This window comes from Nicotiana sylvestris, chromosome 6 (assembly GCF_000393655.2).
Source record: "Nicotiana sylvestris chromosome 6, ASM39365v2, whole genome shotgun sequence".
Classification (NCBI taxonomy): domain Eukaryota; kingdom Viridiplantae; phylum Streptophyta; class Magnoliopsida; order Solanales; family Solanaceae; genus Nicotiana; species Nicotiana sylvestris.
This window is the reverse complement of record NC_091062.1, coordinates 82,248,980-82,272,389: the sequence shown is the minus strand read 5'-3', so window position 1 is coordinate 82,272,389 and position 23,410 is coordinate 82,248,980. Positions and strand designations below refer to the sequence as shown.

The window sequence follows — 23,410 nt, the reverse complement described above, 5'->3', positions numbered from 1 at the left end:
GGCTATAGATGGTAGTTTTTCCAATAAAAAACGGTTAACCGACGGATAATATGAATATCCATATTATGCATGACTTCTTGAATATGATCACTTTCTTGAGAAACCCCCAATTTGAGGCTTTTCCAGATATAAAAGTTATCCATTTTCTAAATGGATAATATGGTTCTTATCCATATTTGATCCGTTTTTAAAAAATTCTTTATCCAACCAATTTTTTAATAAATAATATGGGTAGGTAACTATTTTTTGCCACCACTAATTAGCACCATTCATTTTGCCGGCTCATAACCTAGTGTTCAACTCTCTGTAGTAGCATGTCGCATTAGATTATCACTTTGCCGGTGAAAATGAAAGTGGATTTGTAATGGCGGGATATATATGCGGCTCGTTAAACTTGTTCAATATTTTCATCTAGCTAGTAGCTACCTCAATGAAAGTTTGTACATATTTGATATCTCAACTTCACTTGTTATATGTCTATTAGATACAAAAGCCTGACATATAAAGAAAAAGAAATATTTTTCAAGGTTCTCTTAAGCGAGTGAAAAGTTCAAACAACCCATTTTATTCTTTTTTCTTTTTAAACAAAAAAGCCTTTTCCGGAAACCACCATTAACGCCACCTATCACCACCACTACTCCACCATTGTCGCCACCACGAAAGTCCTACCGTCGCAGCAACACACAAACATCATCCATCTCCACACACCATCATCACAATCCGCCTCCCTTCAACCATGATTAACTTTACGCCGTCTTCATCTTTCTCAAAAGCCACCACCATCTTCTTACAAAACCCAATACTCCGGCCACCATGAAAACCCCTTGAGCCATCGCAAAACCCTTTTTACCATAAACATCTTCTTTCTTCATCTCCACCATAGAATGCCACCAATGAACCCCTCCGTTCGGTGGCGGCTGAAGGGTACGACTGCTAAAGTCATTGCCTTATACCCCAAATAAAAAAGGCCCCAAAATCTGTACTTTACAACATTATATAATTTATGTAAGTATTAACTAGTATTAGTACCCGCATGATGCACGAATAATTAAAAAGAATGATCTACACCGTAAAGTTTAATATGTTAGTGTTAATACCATCTTTACAACCAAACATTAAAAATATTTTGAGACTCTAGTAAAATTTTCTTTCCATCTCCTAATAAATGTTCCATAAAAAATAATGAAACTATACAATTTGCTTGATATGAATATTCCACGAAAAATAATGATGCTATACAATTTGCTTGATATGAATATTCCACGAAAAATAATGATGCTATACAATTTGCTTGATATGAAGCATGTGCTTAAGGGAACATTATTGTAGCAAATGCTCATGAACATATTGTAGTGCATTTTCCAGAAGTTGTCCTTTGTATTGAGGTTTATCACTACAAAAAAGTATGGGTAAAAATTCAAGAATTTCTGGTCCTTGGGCGACCATTTTTTACGGAAATAAGAGACAACATATATTGTATTACTCATGAGATAACGAAGAAGATATGCCAGAATGATCCTTCGGAAGAAAACTTAATTGGCATCTAAAATTGTTGCATACTTTTCCCATTCAGTATGAGAATTCCATGCTGATAGAAGCAATCAACCTTAGCATTTCCTAAGCAGTTTCTCACAACAATATATTTTATTGTGAATTTAGCAACCCCAGCATCTTTATAATGACCGTCAAAATCATATATAATAACATATTATATTCCTTTCAACGTCAAATTGAACGGAATGAATGCAGATTCATATAGTAAACTGTAACTATTTCAGCATTGATATATCTAACTGATTAATTAATTAACTTTTGAGGTAAACAGAGGGAAGTATTCACTTTTTTGCCGGAATCATCAACAAAACAGACACAGTAATCTAAAGTTTCGTACTTGCCTTTGTTCTTTGATTTGAATCTGAGGATTGTAAATAGCAGTGCAAGTGAAATGCTGGCTCCTGTGTGCAGCAGTAGTCCCATTGCGGAAACAAAAGTATATTGTATATTGAATAAAATTTTTTAATTAAAGATACCTATAATAATGTATATTGTACCTAAATAAGGTTGGATACAAAGTTTGTATTAAATAAAAAATTATTATTTCAACTTAAAATTAATGTGTAAGATGCAAAATAAAAATTTAATTGATTCTTTCTCAAAAAAGGATACCTACCATAACGGAATTATATACAAAATTTTAATTAAAGATACCTACAGTAATGTATATTGGACCAAAATAAGGTCAGTTACAAAGCTTGTACTAAATACAGAATTATTATTTCAACTTAAAATTAATGTGTAAGATACAAGACGAAAATTTAATTGATTCTTTCTCAAAAAAGGATACATACCATAACTGAATTATACACAAAATTTTAATTAAAGATACCTATAGTAATGTATATTGTATTAAAATAAGTTCAGTTACAAAGCTTGATCAATTACTTAATTAATTTGTCCCTACCATAATTTAATACGTCCCTACCATAATTATACAAAAAAATGTTAACTAAATTATACTACTATATGTTATTTATTTTCCAGATTAAAATCTTAATAATATAATAGAGATTTGTATCATAATTAAAAAAATTCTTATTGAACTACTATTTCCATTAATTATGTTTCCATTTATAATTCAAATTTTTTAATGTTATTTTAAAATTTTCAAGTGGCTTCTTTTTAGCTTGCCACTTGGCTTAATGTCATGCTTCACTACTCTTTTTTTAATATAATATATATTAGAGTATCTAATAGGAACAAGCCTCAGTAAAAATAACTTGATAAAAATATTGGGCAAGTTTAAGGAGGCATATATATATTTCGCCATTTGTAATCATACCGTATCTATATGTAAATTATAATGATCATACATCTCATAACTGATTTTGTATTTTATACCTATATAAAATTCATTACTTTCAACATGCAGCATTTTGATGAATAGATATGGTTAAATAAAGTGCTCAAAGTTTAATGCTTAACTATATGTTTTTCTTCGATATGACAATTCCTCATCAAAATCGTTTTGTTTTTTCTTTATATTCTTCTAATTGGGTTGTCGTCAACTAAGAAACAAGGAAAACTCCTCCAATATATAAGGAAAGCATAAAGCTTATTAAACTTTAAGAAAACCCTCCGACCACATCAACAAAGGTGTAAAGTGGAAGATTGTTCCCAAACCAAACATTATTCAAGCTAAAATTGGGCATGTTTTTCTCTTTGTTGATCTTTTTTCGTATTACATTTCTATTATATAGAAAAGGCTTGTTTGGTTGATCAAGGGCATAAATGACATTTGCTCTGCCATTAATTATTTAGGTATAAAATCGCTTTATTTCCTTCACAATATATCTTACACAAATTCTAGAACTCTCCCCATTAGGGTTGTTCATTCGGATCGGATATCCGAAATCCGAAATCCGAACCAATCCATTCAATTTTGAATTTCGAATTTTGGATTGGATCGGATTTCGGATTATGTTTATTAAAATTTTGGATTTCAGATCGGATTTCGGATTGGTATATTTTAATCCAATCCAATCCGAAATCCGAAAATATTAGGATATGTATAAATACTACACTTTAATTTATATCAACCTCCAAGTTATTACCTTTACAATTGCTAGATTTAACTATATTGGCACCATAGTACTCTCATAATTGCATAAACATGAATTTTTCTTAATGTATTGTCTCTTTTACAAAGAAAATATACATATTAGTTTAACTTTGAGGCATAATAATACTATCCGATATCCAATCTGATCCAAACTTTAAAATTCGATTCGATCCGATATAATTCGGATCGGATTGCATTTTCTAGAATCCGAAATCCGAAATTCGAATCCGAAATATGCTAAATCCGATCCGATCCGATCCGTGCACAGCCTTACTCCCCATCTTTCGGAAGCACTACTCTCTTAGTATATCCGTTCTTCTTCTCTAATTCCCTCAATTTTGATTTAATCTTCTTCTACTTCTTTTCAAAACTTTATCGGTATTACGCTGAAAATAATTGTTGTTGTTGTTGTTATTATTCATTTTAACTTTCTCTTCTATATCCTTGTTCATCCCATATTCCAAAGAAAAGTGAATTAGTGAAGGTCTTATTTTGGGCAAAATACACTACAAGAAAGTATATAATTTGTAATAATTTTTTTTGCAACAACAATGATATTGTTGCTAAATATCTATAAATGGCAACAATACTATTTTGTTGTTGCTGTATCATAGAACTTTTACCCATAACAAATTTCTTGTTGGCTAATGTTTTAATTTTGTTCCCATAACCTTTGGGTAATATAACAATTTTAAAATATAAATAAATTGGCAACAATAAATTATTAGTGTTGCCAAAAGTTTTTTCTTGTTGGTAAAACACTTATTTTTCTCAACAATTTTTTTGAATTATGGCAATATTTTTAGGTCTTTCTCAATTTTCAGCAAAAATAAGCGCGGGAAACTTCCCTCCCCTTTTCCCCCGAATCTCTCCCCCTTTTATTTTCATTTTGGCTCTCACCTTCCCCAATTCGTTCAACTCTTTGATTCGCGCTTTCAGTTACGAGGTTCAAATGAGCAGCAACCTTTTCTTCCAATTCTATGGCTATGGCATGAAATTGTAAGCTCCTTCATCCCTAGTTTTAGTTGTTTCTAGTTTAGGGTTTCAATTCCTTGAATGCTTCTATTTAGGTTTGAGTTAGGAGGTTGATGTTTCTAAATTATCGTAAAATAAAAGACTTGAAGATAGTGGTAAATGCATAAGACATGATCATTTTTCATTGGAAGTGGTGTAGGATTGTTATTCTGACTGCCATGGTAGATTTAGAATGCAAAGCACTTAGACATTTGTATGTTCTAAAATATTGATGGGTTGCTTTCCTTTTGGAGATATATGTCACAACTAATCCTCGTGGTGCAGAGTCATTGCCACCAGGGATTGTGGTCTCGGAATCAGATTTTTATTTATGAAGGCTGTGGGGTGAACCAAGTGAGGTATGAAGCAAATATCTCTAGTGATATTGTTTAATCCTGATTTAACCAAAAAAAGATAAGAATGTGGCAATTGTATAAATTATATTAACCTTTAACTATCTCTTGTTAAAAGAAAACTGTCTTGCCCTTCATGAGCTGTTCTAGTAATCATATCATTGTGGCATGAACTTCATACTAGATTCTTTAATGTTGTTAATGGTGCTTTATGGTCAGTTTTAGTTTCTTATTTGTGCTCTTTAAAAAAAGAATCTAGGGCATCAAATAAACTATTTTCTTGCAGGTTCTAAATAAAGATAGTGTGGTTCATCCACATCAAAACTTACAGCTCCATTCCAGTTCTAATCAATGGTCACATGTCTTATTATTTCTATTTTACTTTTTTCTTTTGTGGATATTATGTCCTTTCTATTGATTGATATATTCACAAACAGATCGTGACTATAATTTTATATTTTTGGTATATTTATGCCTTTTGGAATTGGGATAGATATAGATTTTGGCATTTTCTTTGGCTATTTTTTTGGGTTGTAATTCTCCTAACGAATAGGCTATTTCTGGCTTTGCGGATGCAAGTCTCTCTTTGGCTGTGTTACTTTGATTCCCACATCTCACTGTAAGTTAGTTTCTGTTTTGTCTATATTTGTTTCTTTAGCTTCTATGTCGAAAAATTAACTTATGCATTTCAATGCACTGATTCTATCCACATTAGTGATGGAAGCTCAGAATGGAAATAGTTATACTTAGTGATGTGAGTATTACTATCTTCTATTCATCTTGAGGAAGATGTCATTTTTATCTCTGGTTTTAATGGACATTTCGGATTCCTTAGTTTTATTAATAAATCTTAGTGTCTTGCACTAAAGAATTTTGAGGTTCAAGAGGTAAATCCTTTTTTAGAGAATGGTAATTGTATTATAAAGCTAGCACTTAGGAAGTGATGTAGTAATTATTTTTTATTAAAGTGTTGTAGTAATTACAAGTGAGTAAAACACCAGAAGAAGAAACTCTTTCCAATATTACAGGGATTTCAAGAAATAAATCTTTGTGTCGTGCATCCATGAAGCTTTATTTGTACTACCAATTATTATTCATCCATGAAGGATTCTTGATTTTGTCGATTAATTGGAAAAACTATGGAGGAGATTGAAATTGATGGAACCAATGTCATAGAATGAATTTTATCTTTTGTTTCCTCTACTCTGTTTTATGGCCTTCACATTTTTGCTACTATTTATACTTGTTGATCTTATAGTGCTATATTTTGGAAGAAGAGGACGAGGCAAGTCCTACAAGTCATTCTAAGTAACTTTATCTCATAATTTTGCAACTTATATTCAGTGTTCTTTTAGTTGAGCGTTTCTATTCAACAATTATGTATTATGTAAAATTTTCAATGATGAAGTAGTTGCAATGTTTAGTAAGTGGACAATAGGTATATGTGATTCCCTCTTTTTCTTTGTTAATTGTAGTTTTGTACTTTACAACTTCTTTTTATCAAAATGTAATTATATTTATCTTTTTTTGTAGGATGGACATGCTTAAATAATCATTGCTGGATATATGGTTCATGCATTGCAACAAGTTGTTGGAAGAAGACATATTTTTGGAGTTAATTATATTAGAATTTAATGACTTTTGTATATGATTCTTTTGTTACTTCTTGTAAGTACAAGCATACATTTTAGGAGATTTAGTTTTTGGAAAGTGAGTAAATACTTGTGTATCAATTTTATGTATTGATGTTTATATATATATATATAATTTATTATTATATATATACATTTGTGAAATTATTATTGGCAAAAGGTAATTCATAAACACAATAGCAATTGTTGCTAAAAGCCTTGATAATAGATCAATAACTAATTACTCTCCCGCTAATTTTTTCACCACAACAGATATTGTTGGTAAATAAGCTCATTTTTGCAACAATAATTTTGTTGTTAAATGTTCTCATAAGCCACAGTAGCATGACTTTTTACCAACAAAATATAACTTAAGGCGACAATATTTTTTGTTGCGTTAAGCTAACTATTGCAACAATATTATTGGTTGTTGCGAATACTTTTCCCATCGGTGTTTATTGCAACGGCGTGCGACAACTTTCTTGTTGTTGCCAAAAATACTTTTAGCAACAACATTTGATTTATGGCAACAAAAAACGTTGTTGGCAAATGCCTTCTTTCTTGTAGTGATAGTTTCTAGGCCTTGTGCAATTTCTCGAATTTCAGACTGCTTTGCGAATTTCTGGTTACTATTCGATAAAGAATATCTGGTATTGTGCAAGACTGAATTTTAGGGAAACAAATGCTGCTAAATTTCATGTCACTCTCTTCAAATATCTGCTGCTCATCAGGTATCTGTGTTAGGCCTTATTCTCTGGTGATACGTTTATTGCTCAACTTCAGAGTTCTCCTTCGCTTCTTACAAGTATCATATCTCTATTTTGGAGTATTTCTCAACTCTCTTATGTACTTTTTTCTGTTCTTCAGGCCGCTTAGTTGATTTAATGGTAAATATTTTAGTGATTCTCACCTTAAGGTATTCTTAAATTAGAAATCAAAATCTATAGTCTCTAGATTTCTCATATATTTTCATTTAAACCCTATAAAAATTTGTCTTTATTGGACACATGTGACATACTAAATCTTATCCGAAAGAATGAAAGTGGACGACGAGCAGTTAATGGAAGTGGTATAGGTGAGCATTATAATGTTTGTAATTTGTGCAAAGATATGAATATTTGTTGGCATGTGTTTTTCTATCTTCTAGTATTATATGAATGCACATATGACTATGACTGTTTTAAACTATTCTTTGTATTTAAAGGAGTTATATTTCCCATGCACTTGGTGTATCATTATGCTACCATCAAAACAAGTGATGTCCGAAATCTTAGTGGTATGTATCTTTTCATTAGTTTGCAAAACCTTGATTATTAATGTTGTGGCTTACTAAAACGATCAACTGTTGTATTGGAAATCCCCATCACACAAATGCTGCTTTCCTTGCCTTTTCTTTCTAATGTATTTATCTAGGACTACCTCTATTGCTTGTTTGCTTTCTTTCTTTCTTTCTTTCTTTCTTTCTTTCTTTCTTTCTTTCTTTCTCTCTTGTTCTCTGTTTTTTGTACATTGGACCCATATTATAGGTTGCTAAATATGTTAAGTTTGCTATTGAAATCTTTCATGACTTCTTCTAATGTCTTATGGTGTAATGTTATCTAGAGGTGTGACATATACCTTGCTACAAGTCTAACCTTAGTGGGTTAATAAACATTATATAATGACTTTTAGTTGATTTTCTAAGACACACATGTGACAAATTCTGGAACTAATTCTCTATGTTGAATATGAACATGTTAATATAGGAGTTTGTTCATCAATTATCGCGACCCAAAATCTACTATGGGTCGTGATGGCGCCGTACACCACTGTCAGGCAAGCCAACCACAATTTACTAGCAATTTCTCATTTTAATTATTTAGAAAACATTTCCCTTTAAACAAATAAATAATAAATACTAAACTACGCTGGATAAATGAGGATGTCTTTATAAAATTTAACTACTGAAAAATCTCGTGATCATCTCGGAACCCGGTATCACAAGTGCATGAGCAATTTCTAAGAAATAATGTAATACAACAACCGTCCGGAATTCAAGATTGGACAGAAAATAAATCCAATAATCTGAAAGAGACTTGCTGGCTGCGGGTCGTCTCGGAAATGCAGCTCACCTAAGTCTCCGCGTCAACCATACTGCTATGCTCACTAGGCCACTAGAGATGCATGTGCCTGTACAACAAAAATGCACAAAAGTGTAGTATGAGTACGAAAGACAACGTGTACCCAATGAGTATCCCGTCTAATCTCGAAGAAGTAGAGACGAGAGGTCGACTTCGACACTTACTAGTTATTGTTTAGAAACGAAAATGAATCCATATTGGTTAATGATTTTAGTATATTTGTATTGATTTCATGATGCATGGATTGATAAATACTTATTTGGACAGGATGTTTACACCAAACCAAACAATTTAACCTTAGTATTTAAAGGTTAAAGTGACAAGCATATCGACTAACTTTGATAAATGTGTGTATGCAATATACATATTTTGCATTTACTAATTTGGTATAAACACTGGTACGAGTAAGTTTTCGCGTAATAAGCTATGCGCCCAGCTGGAAGATTTCATGAGAAAGCACAATTTTTCATCAATTGAGGATTAATTCAGAGGGTAGTCTCAATCTCTCTCTCTCCAAGAGAAACGAGAAAACAGGAAGCCTATATATAGGGAAGGTTCAAGAGTCTGCCCGCAGTAAATCTCAAGAACTAGGTTGTATTATTAGTGTATATTTTTTTCTTTCTAAGATGGTAATTTCGTCCCTCGTGGTGAATTTAACCGCATTTAGATTTTGATCCAGGTAATTCTAAAATTCTTCCTATTAACTCCGGACCTGAATAATTCACTATATTTGACTTTGAATTTGTCCTTCTGATATACTCCATAAAATCATAATGAAAGGATTGGCATCTTTTGTTGATAATTATTGGATTTTGTCGTTGTGTGCACAGTTGTCGTCACTTATGTATTAATTTTACAGTCCAACTGATTTTGGTAAGAAAGCAACAAGAAGCAATACGTCAAAGGAAGGCAATTAGGAAAGGTTACAATCTGACAAGACTGGACAGGAAAAGGTTTTGTGCAAGAAATAGATTATTAACCCTAAAACTGCAACCTTCCCTCTTTTATTGGTGAAGAATAATAGTAATACCTAGTAAATTTAATTAAAGTAAATTTTGGATAGTTTAATTTTATTATGAAGCATTTTATTGACGGCTCCATTAATTAATATGTCCAAACTTGAACAGACACAACCATTTCACGCTGTGTCAATTTTGAGCTTTTGATCCATTAAAGTAGGCAAAATTTAAATCAACCCGATATTTAACAGTTTAATCTCAAACATCTAAAGTTCTCCCTGTGTCGGAAGGAATTATCATTTGTTGCATTTTGCAGATGTTATGAATTATCACCCTGTGTGATAAAGAAACACTGGGTTTGTTGTTGTACTTATATGAGAAATCACAACCCCTTAATTATGAACTCGACCAGTTGGCAATAATCATTATTAACATCATATTACATCAAAAAAGAAAGTTTACTACGACGATTTGTGGCAGTCTATAGCAAAGAAAATTCTACCATACATCGCACAGGATAGATATCATAACTTAGTAATTAGAAGATGCTAAATTGTGAGCTTAATATATAAATTCTTGGATCTATCAGCTTCCTCGTGCCATTTCATTTGTTCCCATGGGCCTTCATCCCTTCTACAAAAAGATAAAGAACAGAAGATCAAATTGTAAGGGAAAGCACTTTCTTAACCATATTTATGATGAAGACAAATTAAAGTGCCTGCTTTACCACGTATTACTTTGGTACTAAAGTATCAAAATCAGTTTCAGCATGATAAAGTTGGCATATTGCAATGGTACGGTAACTAAAAAGTTATCTGGACTTGAACACTCCATTTCTTCTTTTACCTAATTAAATGAATCCAGCTCTTCAGTTTTACTTTCTTAAGCTTCAAATGGCCTGATGTTTTACCCTCGACCAGTGAGCATTGAAATAATAAAGAGTTTAAGGGGCCGTTTGGTTTGAATACGGCTTATGCTGGGATAAGTTATGTTGGGATTAGTTATCCTGGTATTGTTTTTTATCTACTGTTTGGTATGTTGTATTGAAAATGATAATTGCATAATTTCTAAGAGGAATGTATAAGTTATCCCGGCACTAATTACCTCATCCCCTACAAGGTATAAGTTATCTCGGTACTAATTTTAATCCCGAAATAACTTATACCAGCTTTGCTAACCAAACAAAGTATTAAGGTGGTATTAAATTTTTATACCAGCACTATATCTACTTATACCTCATACCAAACGACCCCTAAGTTAATTATATACACCGCACGTAATGTATAAAATTTTTACACTATCAAGTCAACTTTTTCTATTGTAATATATAACCTGTCTTATTTTAAAAATTACAAATCTCACATTTTAAGGAGTCTTATTACTTGTCGATATCCCTTGGATGACCTAATGGTGTAAAATATTCCACACTTAAACTCGATAGTAAATGGATTAGTGCATATATAATTACACTGTGTGAGTGTGTATCTTATCCAAAATAATGAAGTGCTTTGTTAAAAGTGGATTTAATCTTACCAAAAGATGCCGTTGGAGATAAAGTGGAAACAGAAGGAAGTTCCATGAGGTCGCTGAGTTGAGAATACATATGGTTGATGAACTTTATGGACTCTAAGTTAGTTTCCTCCATTGCTTCTTTTAGCTTGCTTAGAGCCACACAATATGCTTCCTGTCCACCAAAAAACAATTTGTTCTTAGCTTATTACCAAAAATTAAAGCTCTTGCCCATAAACCTAGTGTGTGCACTTAGGTATATATACTACTAGTACAATATGTGCATTAAGAATGTGTGGGTTAGGATTATAGTTGAATTCAGAATCTGAATTAGTTAGTGATTTTAGAATAAGCATGATCTTACGATATCTATTAATTTTTAATCCATTTGTGCCTCTCTGTGTACATTATTTCAATTGAAAACATTGAATTCATAAAACCTGCTACATCAAATATGTATAGTTGTGATGGGATAAACTATAATAGACTAAGAAGAAACAATATAGAATTAACTCAAAGAAAACGAAAGGGATCGGATGGCGTCTGTTGCAGCTTTATATGCTTCTATATACTTACATACAATAGGGGCGAAGCTACGTTGGCCCAAGGGTGGTCAACTTACTACCGTTCGCCGAAAAATTATACTACGTATAAGATAAAATATTACTTGTTATTGATTAAAAATAGACTTTGTTCACCCTTGCATAACCCATTGCTTCTAGCTTCGCCACTGCATACAATGATTATCAAATTTGGAAAAAATGCAGAAACTTGTTACCATAAAAGTGTCCAGTTCTGGTTGATGAATTGTGAGTGAGCTGAGCTTCTCATCAACAGCAAAGTTATTGTTCAATTTTGATTGATCCATTGTGTGTGAGCTACGCTTCTTATATTTTGCCTTTGTTTCAGCTCTTTCAATTTTGTCAATCTCACTGATACCCGAACAAACCTGCTAACGAAAATATACTCTACATGATTTTCTGTTAAGTATATATATATATAGGCGCTTCTTAAATTAAAAAAGAAGAAAAATAGGGGAGTAACTAGGTTTTGGAGATGAAATTAAAGCAACACAAACATCTCTTACTACCTCTTCGGAAAAATTAAGTAATATAGTAGTCGAACAATTCATGCAAACTCATATATATAGGATTATATAATAATATAAATACCTTCAAACAGTCAAAGTGAGTGTCAACCAAAAGATCATACAAAGAGTGGGAAGATATTTGCCTCTTGATGACTTCTGTTTCTTCTTCTACAGCATCTCCTGATCTAGAACTACAGTATTCCTTTGCTTCCAGGTGATCTCCATCTCCAAAATTGTCACTTTTTGTCTCCATCTCCAATATGTATATCTATATTACACCAAAAATGCTATAGCTACACTCAATAGTCAATAGTCCACTTTATATACAGAAAGAGTAGGGTTGCTTGAAATGACTAGTTATAGTAAATGGAAAGCAATAGCTCCAAATATTTGGAAGATACTGATTGACCCATGCATGCACGACCTATTCTATCAGTCAGACAGGCAACACTCCTATCATAAACAGAGAGAGAGAGAGAGAGAGAGAATATGACTTTATTTCTGCATTCATATTTTTATCTCTTTTTGCATAGTCGAAAGGAACATTTCATGGGCTTCTTGGATTCTGGGGACCTTTGATAGTGTACTTAGTACAACTACGCTATGATGAGTCAGTTCTTACTTTGTTTTCCATGTTACAGTGCCCCCTCTCTTTAATACTGTACTAGTAGCCTTTCGCTCTTTCTTTCTTTCTTTCTTCAATTTAACCTATACTCTCAATTAACAACAACTCCAGTAATTTCTCACGAGTAGAGGAGGGTAAGATGTATATTTAAATTAATTTTTAACCTATCTATATGGTAACGTCAATTGTCTTCTCTTGGAAAAGAGTGGTGGAGTGTGGCTTCACCACTGCTTATGTTATCGGTATAATTTTATATTGTAGTACGTTAACTATTTAAATTTTTATGTTACTAATTTCAGAATCACAAGTGATTACTAGTAATTGTTTTTAGGTGCGATCAAATAGTGTAAAGAAATTTACATTAGATTTTTTTGTGTATAGAAGTTAATATTTACTTTGAAGGTGATCATGAGAGAGAGCATTATATTCAACTTCGTTACTGTGGAGAAACTGTGTGCAATGTTCTTTTCCAAAATATGTCTTTGTCAAAGCGTCATCACTATTTATGGAGTATTATGAGAAGAATGTTATTACCACTGTTCATTGGTTCACGGGATCTTGCAGGGTCATATTCTTGAATGGGGTCCCAAATGTGCGCTTGCACATGATTTTTTCAGGTTCTATTGCCACTGTTTCCTTCAACATTAAGTCATTTGTTTAAACCACGGGAAAAATAAAAATTTAAAATCTTTTGTCTGGAAACTATATTCCTCTCTCTATATATATGTACTGCAAAATTTGTTCAATAATCACTATTTCATCTGTTTCAATTTAGATGACACACTTTCCTTATTAGTCTGTTTCAAAAAGAATAACATATTTCTACAGTTATAAATAATTCAACTTTAAACTCTTTATTTTACCCATTTTATCTTAATGAAAAGTTTTTATAACCACACAAATGTCATGGCCCCGCAAAACTTTTATCCCTCAAACTTTTAAGACTACAAATTTCAAATATTTTCTTTTTTTTCCTTTAAAATCGATGCCGAGTCAAACTATATCTCATTTGAATTGAAACGGAGGGAGTATATGAAATGAATCCTTTGACCATGGTAGCTAATTTAAAATTGATTCAAGTTTCAATAGCGGAATGTTCTGTAGCCTCCTATTTTCAACTATCATACCTAATGTCGATCAGCTTTTGGATACGGACAGATAGGAAGGAGGAGGCAGATAACGGGAATGCAAAAAAGAAAGCTTGTACATTCATAATACAAAAAAATTATATTATAAGTATAATTTGACAGATTATAGTACGTTAATTATCATTTTTACTAATTTATTTATTATCTAATTTACCTGTGGTTAACTTGCACGGACTTGACTTGCATAGAATTTAAATTAGACAGTTTAAAAGATACTTGCATAATGAGGTCATGACTTTTGTAAGGTCGTCTAGCTTAAATTCTGTCGCTTGTAAGGTAACTATTCATGTAAAATTTCTACAAAAATTAAAAATGTAACTAGCTATCAGAATTCACATGTTGATCTACCATGATCGAGAAAAAATCTTTAATTTAGACAACTTATAAAGGCCGAAAGAAGTTCGTGAAAGGATTTTCAAAATTTTTGATTTGGCCAAACATATCAAAATTTGTAATAGCAGTACCAGATGCAGGTATTCGCGTACTACAAACTACAAGTAATAGCGGTAAACATTTTTCATAAAGTTTTGCATCTATTCTTGTGAACGCACGGTAAGTAGGGGAATCTTTGGACAAGGCCATTATATTATATTAATGAAGTGATCCATTAGGATATCTCGGGTGATACGATCCTGGATAGCCTGGACGAAGCAGAACATATTATGGATGATCTTGAATGTCTAGTGAACTGTTATGTTGATTCATTCAAAACCAATATGAATGCGTACGTAATTCGCAAGCCATGGACCACCATATGTGATTTTGAATTGAAGTGATTCAGGCAAGCTCTTCCTTTGTGATTCGCAAGCCATGGACCGCCATGGAAGGTTTGAACCATAAAGAGGAGATTGGAAAAGTCACTACTAGAAATCCGGAAAAAAACGACCAAAATTTAGCGACCAAAGTTGGTCTGTGGGAAAAAACAACAAAAGTTGGTCGCTAAACTAGCGAAAATAATAAAATAAATAAAAGAAACAAAATAGCGACCAAGGTTGGTCGCTACTTGGTCGCTATATTAGTCAAAATGTTGACTAGACTAGTCAGACTTTCTTGGTCAAACATTTACTGAGATTAGTGACCAATGTTGGTCGCTAAAGTGGGACCCACCTAAAATTTTTTAATAATTATATTATTATTTTAAAAAAATTATAAAATATAAATATATATAATATAAAAATTGCGACCAACGTTGGTCGCAACTTAAAGGGTAGGAAGATACCGTCCAACTTTGGTCGCTAAACTAAATTCTTGAATAAATGGCGACCAAAGTTGGTCTCTATTCAGGTCAATAATGGTCAAAATTAAAAATCACTTTTGTATTTACTATCTAAATAATATAAATGTAAGCCTTTAATACTTTTGTAATACAAGGGATGAATAGTACTACGAATCGTGTGTCTCTCTCTCTCTCTCTCTATATATATATATATATATATATATATATGTGTGTGTGTGTGTGTGTGTGTATATTCCATCTGTAGCCTTTTCTTTTCAAAATTAATGTGTTGTCTTTTATTTAAAAGTAGTCTTGGGATTTACAAAAACTTCCTGAAGAAGTCTTGAAAGTACCTGTATGTGCTAGTACTATGCTAATTGACTGCAGGTACGTCCTGGACAGGTTAGGTAAATATATATATATATATATATATACTTACGCTATATTATGCACTGAGTATAAGTCTATTAGCTAATATTAGATCGAATATAACTTATATATATAAATATATATATATAATATACTTACGCTATATTATGCACTGAGTATAAGTCTATTAGGTAATATTATATCGAATATAGCTTATATATATATACTTACGCTATACTATGCACTAAGTATAAGTGTATTAGGTAATACTGTATCGAATATAACTTATATATATATATATATATATATATATATATATATATATATATATATATATATATACTTACGCTATACTATGCACTAAGTATAAGTGCATTGAGATAATACTGTATCGAATATAGCTTATATATATATATATATATATATATATATATAATATATATATACTTACGCTATACTATGCACTAAGTATAAGTGTATTAGGTACTACTGTATCGAATATAGCTTATATATATATATATATATATATATATATAATATATATACTTACGCTATACTATGCACTAAGTATAAGTGTATTAGGTAATACTGTATCGAATATAGCTTATATATATATATAAATATATACTTACGCTATACTATGCACTAAGTATAAGTGTATTAGGTAGTATTATATCGAATATAGCTTATATATATATAATATATACACTTACGCTATACTATGCACTGAGTATAAGTGTATTAGGTTATACTGTATTGAATATAGCTTATATATATATATAATATATACACTTACGCTATACTATGCACTGAGTATAAGTGTATTAGGTTATACTGTATCGAATATAGCTTATATATACTTACGCTATACTATGCACTAAGTATAAGTGTATTAGGTAATATTGTATCGAATATAGCTTATATATATATATATATATATATATATATATATATATATATATATACTTACGCTATACTATGCACTAAGTATAAGTGTATTAGGTAGTATTATATCAAATATAGCTTATATATATATAATATATATACTTACGCTATACTATGCACTGAGTATAAGTGTATTAGGTCATACTGTATCGAATATAGCTTATATATATATATATATATATATATATATATATATATATATATAATATACTTACGCTATACTATGCACTAAGTATAAGTGTATTAGATAATACTGTATCGAATATAGCTTATATATATATATATATATATATATATATATATATATACTTACGCTATACTATGCACTAAGTATAAGTGTATTAGGTAATATTGTATCGAATATAGCTTATATATATATATATATATATATATATATATATATATATATATATATATATATATATACTTACGCTATACTATGCACTAAGTATAAGTGTATTAGGTAGTATTATATCGAATATAGCTTATATATATATAATATATATACTTACGCTATACTATGCACTGAGTATAAGTGTATTAGGTCATACTGTATCGAATATAGCTTATATATATATATATATATATATATATATATATATACTTACGCTATACTATGCACTAAGTATAAGTGTATTAGATAATACTGTATCGAATATAGCTTATATATATATATATATATATAATATATACTTACGCTATACTATGCACTAAGTATAAGTGTATTAGGTAGTATTATATCGAATATAGCTTATATATATATATATATATATAATATATATATACTTACGCTATACTATGCACTGAGTATAAGTGTATTAGGTCATACTGTATCGAATATATATATATATATATATATATATATATATATATATATATATATATATACTTACGCTATACTATGTACTAAGTATAAGTGTATTAGGTAATACTGTATCGAATATAGCTTATATATATATATATTATATATATACTTACGCTATACTATGCACTAAGTATAAGTGTATTAGGTAGTATTATATCGAATATAGCTTATATATATATATATAATATATATACTTACGCTATACTATGCACTAAGTATAAGTGTATTAGGTAGTATTGTATCGAATATATATATATATATATATATATATATATATATATATATATATATATATATATATATATATATATATATATACTTACGCTATACTATGTACTAAGTATAAGTGTATTAGGTAATATAAGTGTATTAGGTAGTATTATATATATATATATATATAGCTTAAATAGAATTAAAATCCTAAATTTATACTACATATGTACATAATTTTAAATTGTATTATATATATACATACATACATACATACATACATATATTATATATACATACATATATATATATATATATATAAATTGAATTAAAATCCTAAATTTATACTACATATATATATAATTTTAAATTGAATTAAGAGTAATATAATTTTGTTAGAAATAGCGACCAACTTTGGTCGCTATTTCTAAAAATTCAAAACTGATTTACCTACGAAAATTGCGACCAACTGTGGTCGCTATTTTTAATTCCAGACTGTCAAAACCGGGATCCTCTCCCATTCTTTCTAAAAATTTCCCAAAATCTCTCTTTTTTCTCTCACACTCAACCCCCCCCCCTTCCAGCTCCCAGCACCAGAGGCCCCACCCACGCCACCAACGACCACCGCCCAGCTGACTTGAACTTTTTACGATATGAGTTGAAACTTTTAGGATATGAGTTGAACTTTTAGGAAATAAATTGAACCTTTAGGATATGTATTGAACCTTTAGGATATGACTTGAAGTTTTAGTTTATGTTTAAACTCGTAAGATATGAATATAACTTTTAGTTTTTAGGTTTTGTTCTTGTGAATTGAACTTGTAGGATATAAATTGAAGCTTTTATGTATGACTTGAACTTTTTAGGATATGAATTGAAACTTTTAGGATATGAGTTGAACTTTTAGGAAATAAATTGAACCTTTAGCATATGTATTGAACCTTTAGGATATGACTTGAACTTTTAGTTTATGTTTAAACTCGTAGGATATGAATATAACTTTTAGTTTTTAGGTTTTGTTCTTGTGAATTGAACTTGTAGGATATAAATTGAAATTTTAGGATATGAGTTGAATTTTTAGGATATGAATTGAAACTTTTAGGATATGAGTTGAACTTTTAGGAAATAAATTGAACCTTTAGCATATGTATTGAACCTTTAGGATATGACTTGAACTTTTAGTTTATGTTTAAACTCGTAGGATATGAATATAACTTTTAGTTTTTAGGTTTTGTTCTTGTGAATTGAACTTGTAGGATATAAATTGAAATTTTAGGATATGAGTTGAATTTTTAGGATATGAATTGAAACTTTTAGGATATGAGTTGAACTTTTAGGAAATAAATTGAACCTTTAGCATATGTATTGAACCTTTAGGATATGACTTGAACTTTTAGTTTATGTTTAAACTCGTAGGATATGAATATAACTTTTAGTTTTTAGGTTTTGTTCTTGTGAATTGAACTTGTAGGATATAAATTGAAATTTTAGGATATGAGTTGAATTTTTAGGATATGAATTGAAACTTTTAGGATATGAGTTGAACTTTTAGGAAATAAATTGAACCTTTAGCATATGTATTGAACCTTTAGGATATGACTTGAACTTTTAGTTTATGTTTAAACTCGTAGGATATGAATATAACTTTTAGTTTTTAGGTTTTGTTCTTGTGAATTGAACTTGTAGGATATAAATTGAAATTTTAGGATATGAGTTGAATTTTTAGGATATGAATTGAAACTTTTAGGATATGAGTTGAACTTTTAGGAAATAAATTGAACCTTTAGCATATGTATTGAACCTTTAGGATATGACTTGAACTTTTAGTTTATGTTTAAACTCGTAGGATATGAATATAACTTTTAGTTTTTAGGTTTTGTTCTTGTGAATTGAACTTGTAGGATATAAATTGAAATTTTAGGATATGAGTTGAATTTTTAGGATATGAATTGAAACTTTTAGGATATGAGTTGAACTTTTAGGAAATAAATTGAACCTTTAGCATATGTATTGAACCTTTAGGATATGACTTGAACTTTTAGTTTATGTTTAAACTCGTAGGATATGAATATAACTTTTAGTTTTTAGGTTTTGTTCTTGTGAATTGAACTTGTAGGATATAAATTGAAATTTTAGGATATGAGTTGAATTTTTAGGATATGAATTGAAACTTTTAGGATATGAGTTGAACTTTTAGGAAATAAATTGAACCTTTAGCATATGTATTGAACCTTTAGGATATGACTTGAACTTTTAGTTTATGTTTAAACTCGTAGGATATGAATATAACTTTTAGTTTTTAGGTTTTGTTCTTGTGAATTGAACTTGTAGGATATAAATTGAAATTTTAGGATATGAGTTGAATTTTTAGGATATGAATTGAAACTTTTAGGATATGAGTTGAACTTTTAGGAAATAAATTGAACCTTTAGCATATGTATTGAACCTTTAGGATATGACTTGAACTTTTAGTTTATGTTTAAACTCGTAGGATATGAATATAACTTTTAGTTTTTAGGTTTTGTTCTTGTGAATTGAACTTGTAGGATATAAATTGAAATTTTAGGATATGAGTTGAATTTTTAGGATATGAATTGAAACTTTTAGGATATGAGTTGAACTTTTAGGAAATAAATTGAACCTTTAGCATATGTATTGAACCTTTAGGATATGACTTGAACTTTTAGTTTATGTTTAAACTCGTAGGATATGAATATAACTTTTAGTTTTTAGGTTTTGTTCTTGTGAATTGAACTTGTAGGATATAAATTGAAATTTTAGGATATGAGTTGAATTTTTAGGATATGAATTGAAACTTTTAGGATATGAGTTGAACTTTTAGGAAATAAATTGAACCTTTAGCATATGTATTGAACCTTTAGGATATGACTTGAACTTTTAGTTTATGTTTAAACTCGTAGGATATGAATATAACTTTTAGTTTTTAGGTTTTGTTCTTGTGAATTGAACTTGTAGGATATAAATTGAAATTTTAGGATATGAGTTGAATTTTTAGGATATGAATTGAAACTTTTAGGATATGAGTTGAACTTTTAGGAAATAAATTGAACCTTTAGCATATGTATTGAACCTTTAGGATATGACTTGAACTTTTAGTTTATGTTTAAACTCGTAGGATATGAATATAACTTTTAGTTTTTAGGTTTTGTTCTTGTGAATTGAACTTGTAGGATATAAATTGAAATTTTAGGATATGAGTTGAATTTTTAGGATATGAATTGAAACTTTTAGGATATGAGTTGAACTTTTAGGAAATAAATTGAACCTTTAGCATATGTATTGAACCTTTAGGATATGACTTGAACTTTTAGTTTATGTTTAAACTCGTAGGATATGAATATAACTTTTAGTTTTTAGGTTTTGTTCTTGTGAATTGAACTTGTAGGATATAAATTGAAATTTTAGGATATGAGTTGAATTTTTAGGATATGAATTGAAACTTTTAGGATATGAGTTGAACTTTTAGGAAATAAATTGAACCTTTAGCATATGTATTGAACCTTTAGGATATGACTTGAACTTTTAGTTTATGTTTAAACTCGTAGGATATGAATATAACTTTTAGTTTTTAGGTTTTGTTCTTGTGAATTGAACTTGTAGGATATAAATTGAAACTTTTAGGATATGAGTTGAATTTTTAGGATATAAATAGAAATTTTAGGATATGACTTGAACTTTTGTGGATATGAATTGAACCTTTAGGATATAAATTGAACTTTTAGTTTATGTTTAAACTCGTAGGATAAGAATTGATGAACTTTTAGTTTTTAGGTTTTGTTCTTGTGAATTGAACTTGTACGATATAAATTGAAGCTTTTATGTATGACTTGAACTTTTTACGATATGAGTTGAAACTTTTAGGATATGAGTTGAACTTTTAGGAAATAAATTGAACCTTTAGGATATGTATTGAACCTTTAGGATATGACTTGAAGTTTTAGTTTATGTTTAAACTCGTAAGATATGAATATAACTTTTAGTTTTTAGGTTTTGTTCTTGTGAATTGAACTTGTAGGATATAAATTGAAGCTTTTATGTATGACTTGAACTTTTTAGTAAATTTTCTTTCAAGTTTGATCCGTACAAGCCTAATGTGATATTGGTGATATTTCTTCGGATTCAGACAATGATTTTACCGACAAAAGTATGGAAATGCTCTTAAAAAGAATTAAAGGTAAAATCTTTTCAGCATCCTTCTCTACTAAGAAAAATGTTTTACTTTTAATTCTTTTTAAGAGCATTTCCATACTTTTGTCGGTCAAATCATTGCCTGAATCCGAAGAAATATCACCAATATCACATTAAGCTTGTACGGATCAGACTTGGAAGAAAGTTTAGAACAAAACTTCCTATAATCTTTGTCATCATAGAGTCTTATGATCCCCGCTTTATGTGAACTGCCACGACCAACAAAAAATATTCCGTCTTCATCAACGTTGTCACTATCAATCAAACTTCTTTTCCTCTTGGAAAGTGAAGTAGAGAATTCCTCTATAACCTCTTTTATCTACTTAGGAAATGTTAAAATCCTACCTACACCATCAATATTTTGAAATACATGTCGTTGCCTTTTCATTATCATTGTAGCTATAGAGATCAACAATTGATCAAAGACACACCCTGTCAGGTACTGTATCCAAGTTATTCTCTGTATCCAAGTTCATCCCGAGTAATAGTACCACGAGGATAATCACCAAAGCCACCAGACAGCTTTATGATGCCAATGAAGCAAGATGAGCTATTCAATGAAACTCGTATTGTAAAGAAGAAGAAAGAGACTGATTCAGAAAGGAGGGTCGAGCCTCGACTATATACATGTAAGTTTTTTACTTTTCATTAAGTATTTTGATTTACTTTTATATAAATTTTGAAATACTAATTCAATATATATAATTTTTCATATAGGTTCGCTTCACATGCAGCTGACGTGGGGGAATTCATACGCAGTCAACCACCTAATGAATCGGGCGAGGCAATCCAACTTTCGGACGAGGATGCTGAAAGAACACTCCTTGAGTACTTTATATACTTTGAACTAGACAAAAAAACTTAGTTCTATTGTGTTAGTTCTTTTTAGTTCGAATGAGCTTGTAATAAGCGTTAACTTAGTTTTGTTAGCTTAATGTGTTAGTTCTATTGATTGTTGCTTTTAATTGTTGTTGTTGTTGTTGCTGGCATAAAATGCCTGTTTAGGATGTTTGGTAAGCTGGCAGGTGGTGTAGCTGCCAAAACAGGCAGTTTCTGCCAAAAATATACCAAGAAAAGTGACCAACTTTGGTCTCTATTTGGTCGCTTTTCACTATAAAAAAATAATTTTCTGGGCAATAGCGACCAACCTTGGTCGCTACCTGCCCAGATTTCTATTAAAAAAATACAATTTCTGGAAATATAGCGACCAATGTTGGTCGCTTATCTTTAAAAAAAAAAAAATTAAATTCTTGAATTTAGCGACCAACTTTGGTCTCTATTGTCCAGATTTTAAAATATAATATTTGGATTAGAGACCAAAGTTGGTCGCTTTCTAATGATTACGGACCCGTCAAAAATTTCTACCGCAAATTTCGCATTTGACACAATTCTTGTCATAAGCGAAGATGCCAATGATGACGTATTGTTGACACTTGATGTAGATTCTTCTTGTTTATTGTCCCCCATATTTGACACAAATATTATTTAATAGCTGACGACACAAATCAAGATTATTTCCTTTCTGATG

General features: G+C 30.2%; 1 protein-coding gene and 1 long non-coding RNA gene across 4 annotated transcripts; one reads left to right on the top strand and one right to left on the bottom strand.

Moving 5' to 3' along the window:
* The first annotated feature begins 4,355 nt into the window (after window positions 1-4,355).
* LOC104247255 (uncharacterized) lies at window positions 4,356-6,705 on the top strand. 3 transcript variants are annotated; one of them, XR_716163.2, is made up of 3 exons: window positions 4,356-4,618; window positions 4,919-5,605; window positions 6,520-6,705. It is a non-coding gene; the product is annotated as an uncharacterized lncRNA (long non-coding RNA). The 3 variants fall into 3 exon arrangements; XR_716162.2 differs by having other exon boundaries at window positions 4,369-4,618; window positions 4,919-4,992; window positions 5,273-6,705; XR_716161.2 differs by having other exon boundaries at window positions 4,919-6,705.
* Window positions 6,706-10,088: 3,383 nt separating this feature from the next.
* LOC104247253 (homeobox protein knotted-1-like 1) lies at window positions 10,089-12,708 on the bottom strand. The gene is made up of 4 exons (XM_009803212.1): window positions 12,378-12,708; window positions 11,984-12,154; window positions 11,230-11,380; window positions 10,089-10,329 (listed from the first exon to the last, which is right to left on the bottom strand). Exons 1-4 carry the CDS (start codon window positions 12,546-12,548, stop codon window positions 10,301-10,303), a joined length of 522 nt encoding a protein of 173 aa, XP_009801514.1. The 5' UTR covers window positions 12,549-12,708; the 3' UTR covers window positions 10,089-10,300.
* Window positions 12,709-23,410: the final 10,702 nt, after the last annotated feature.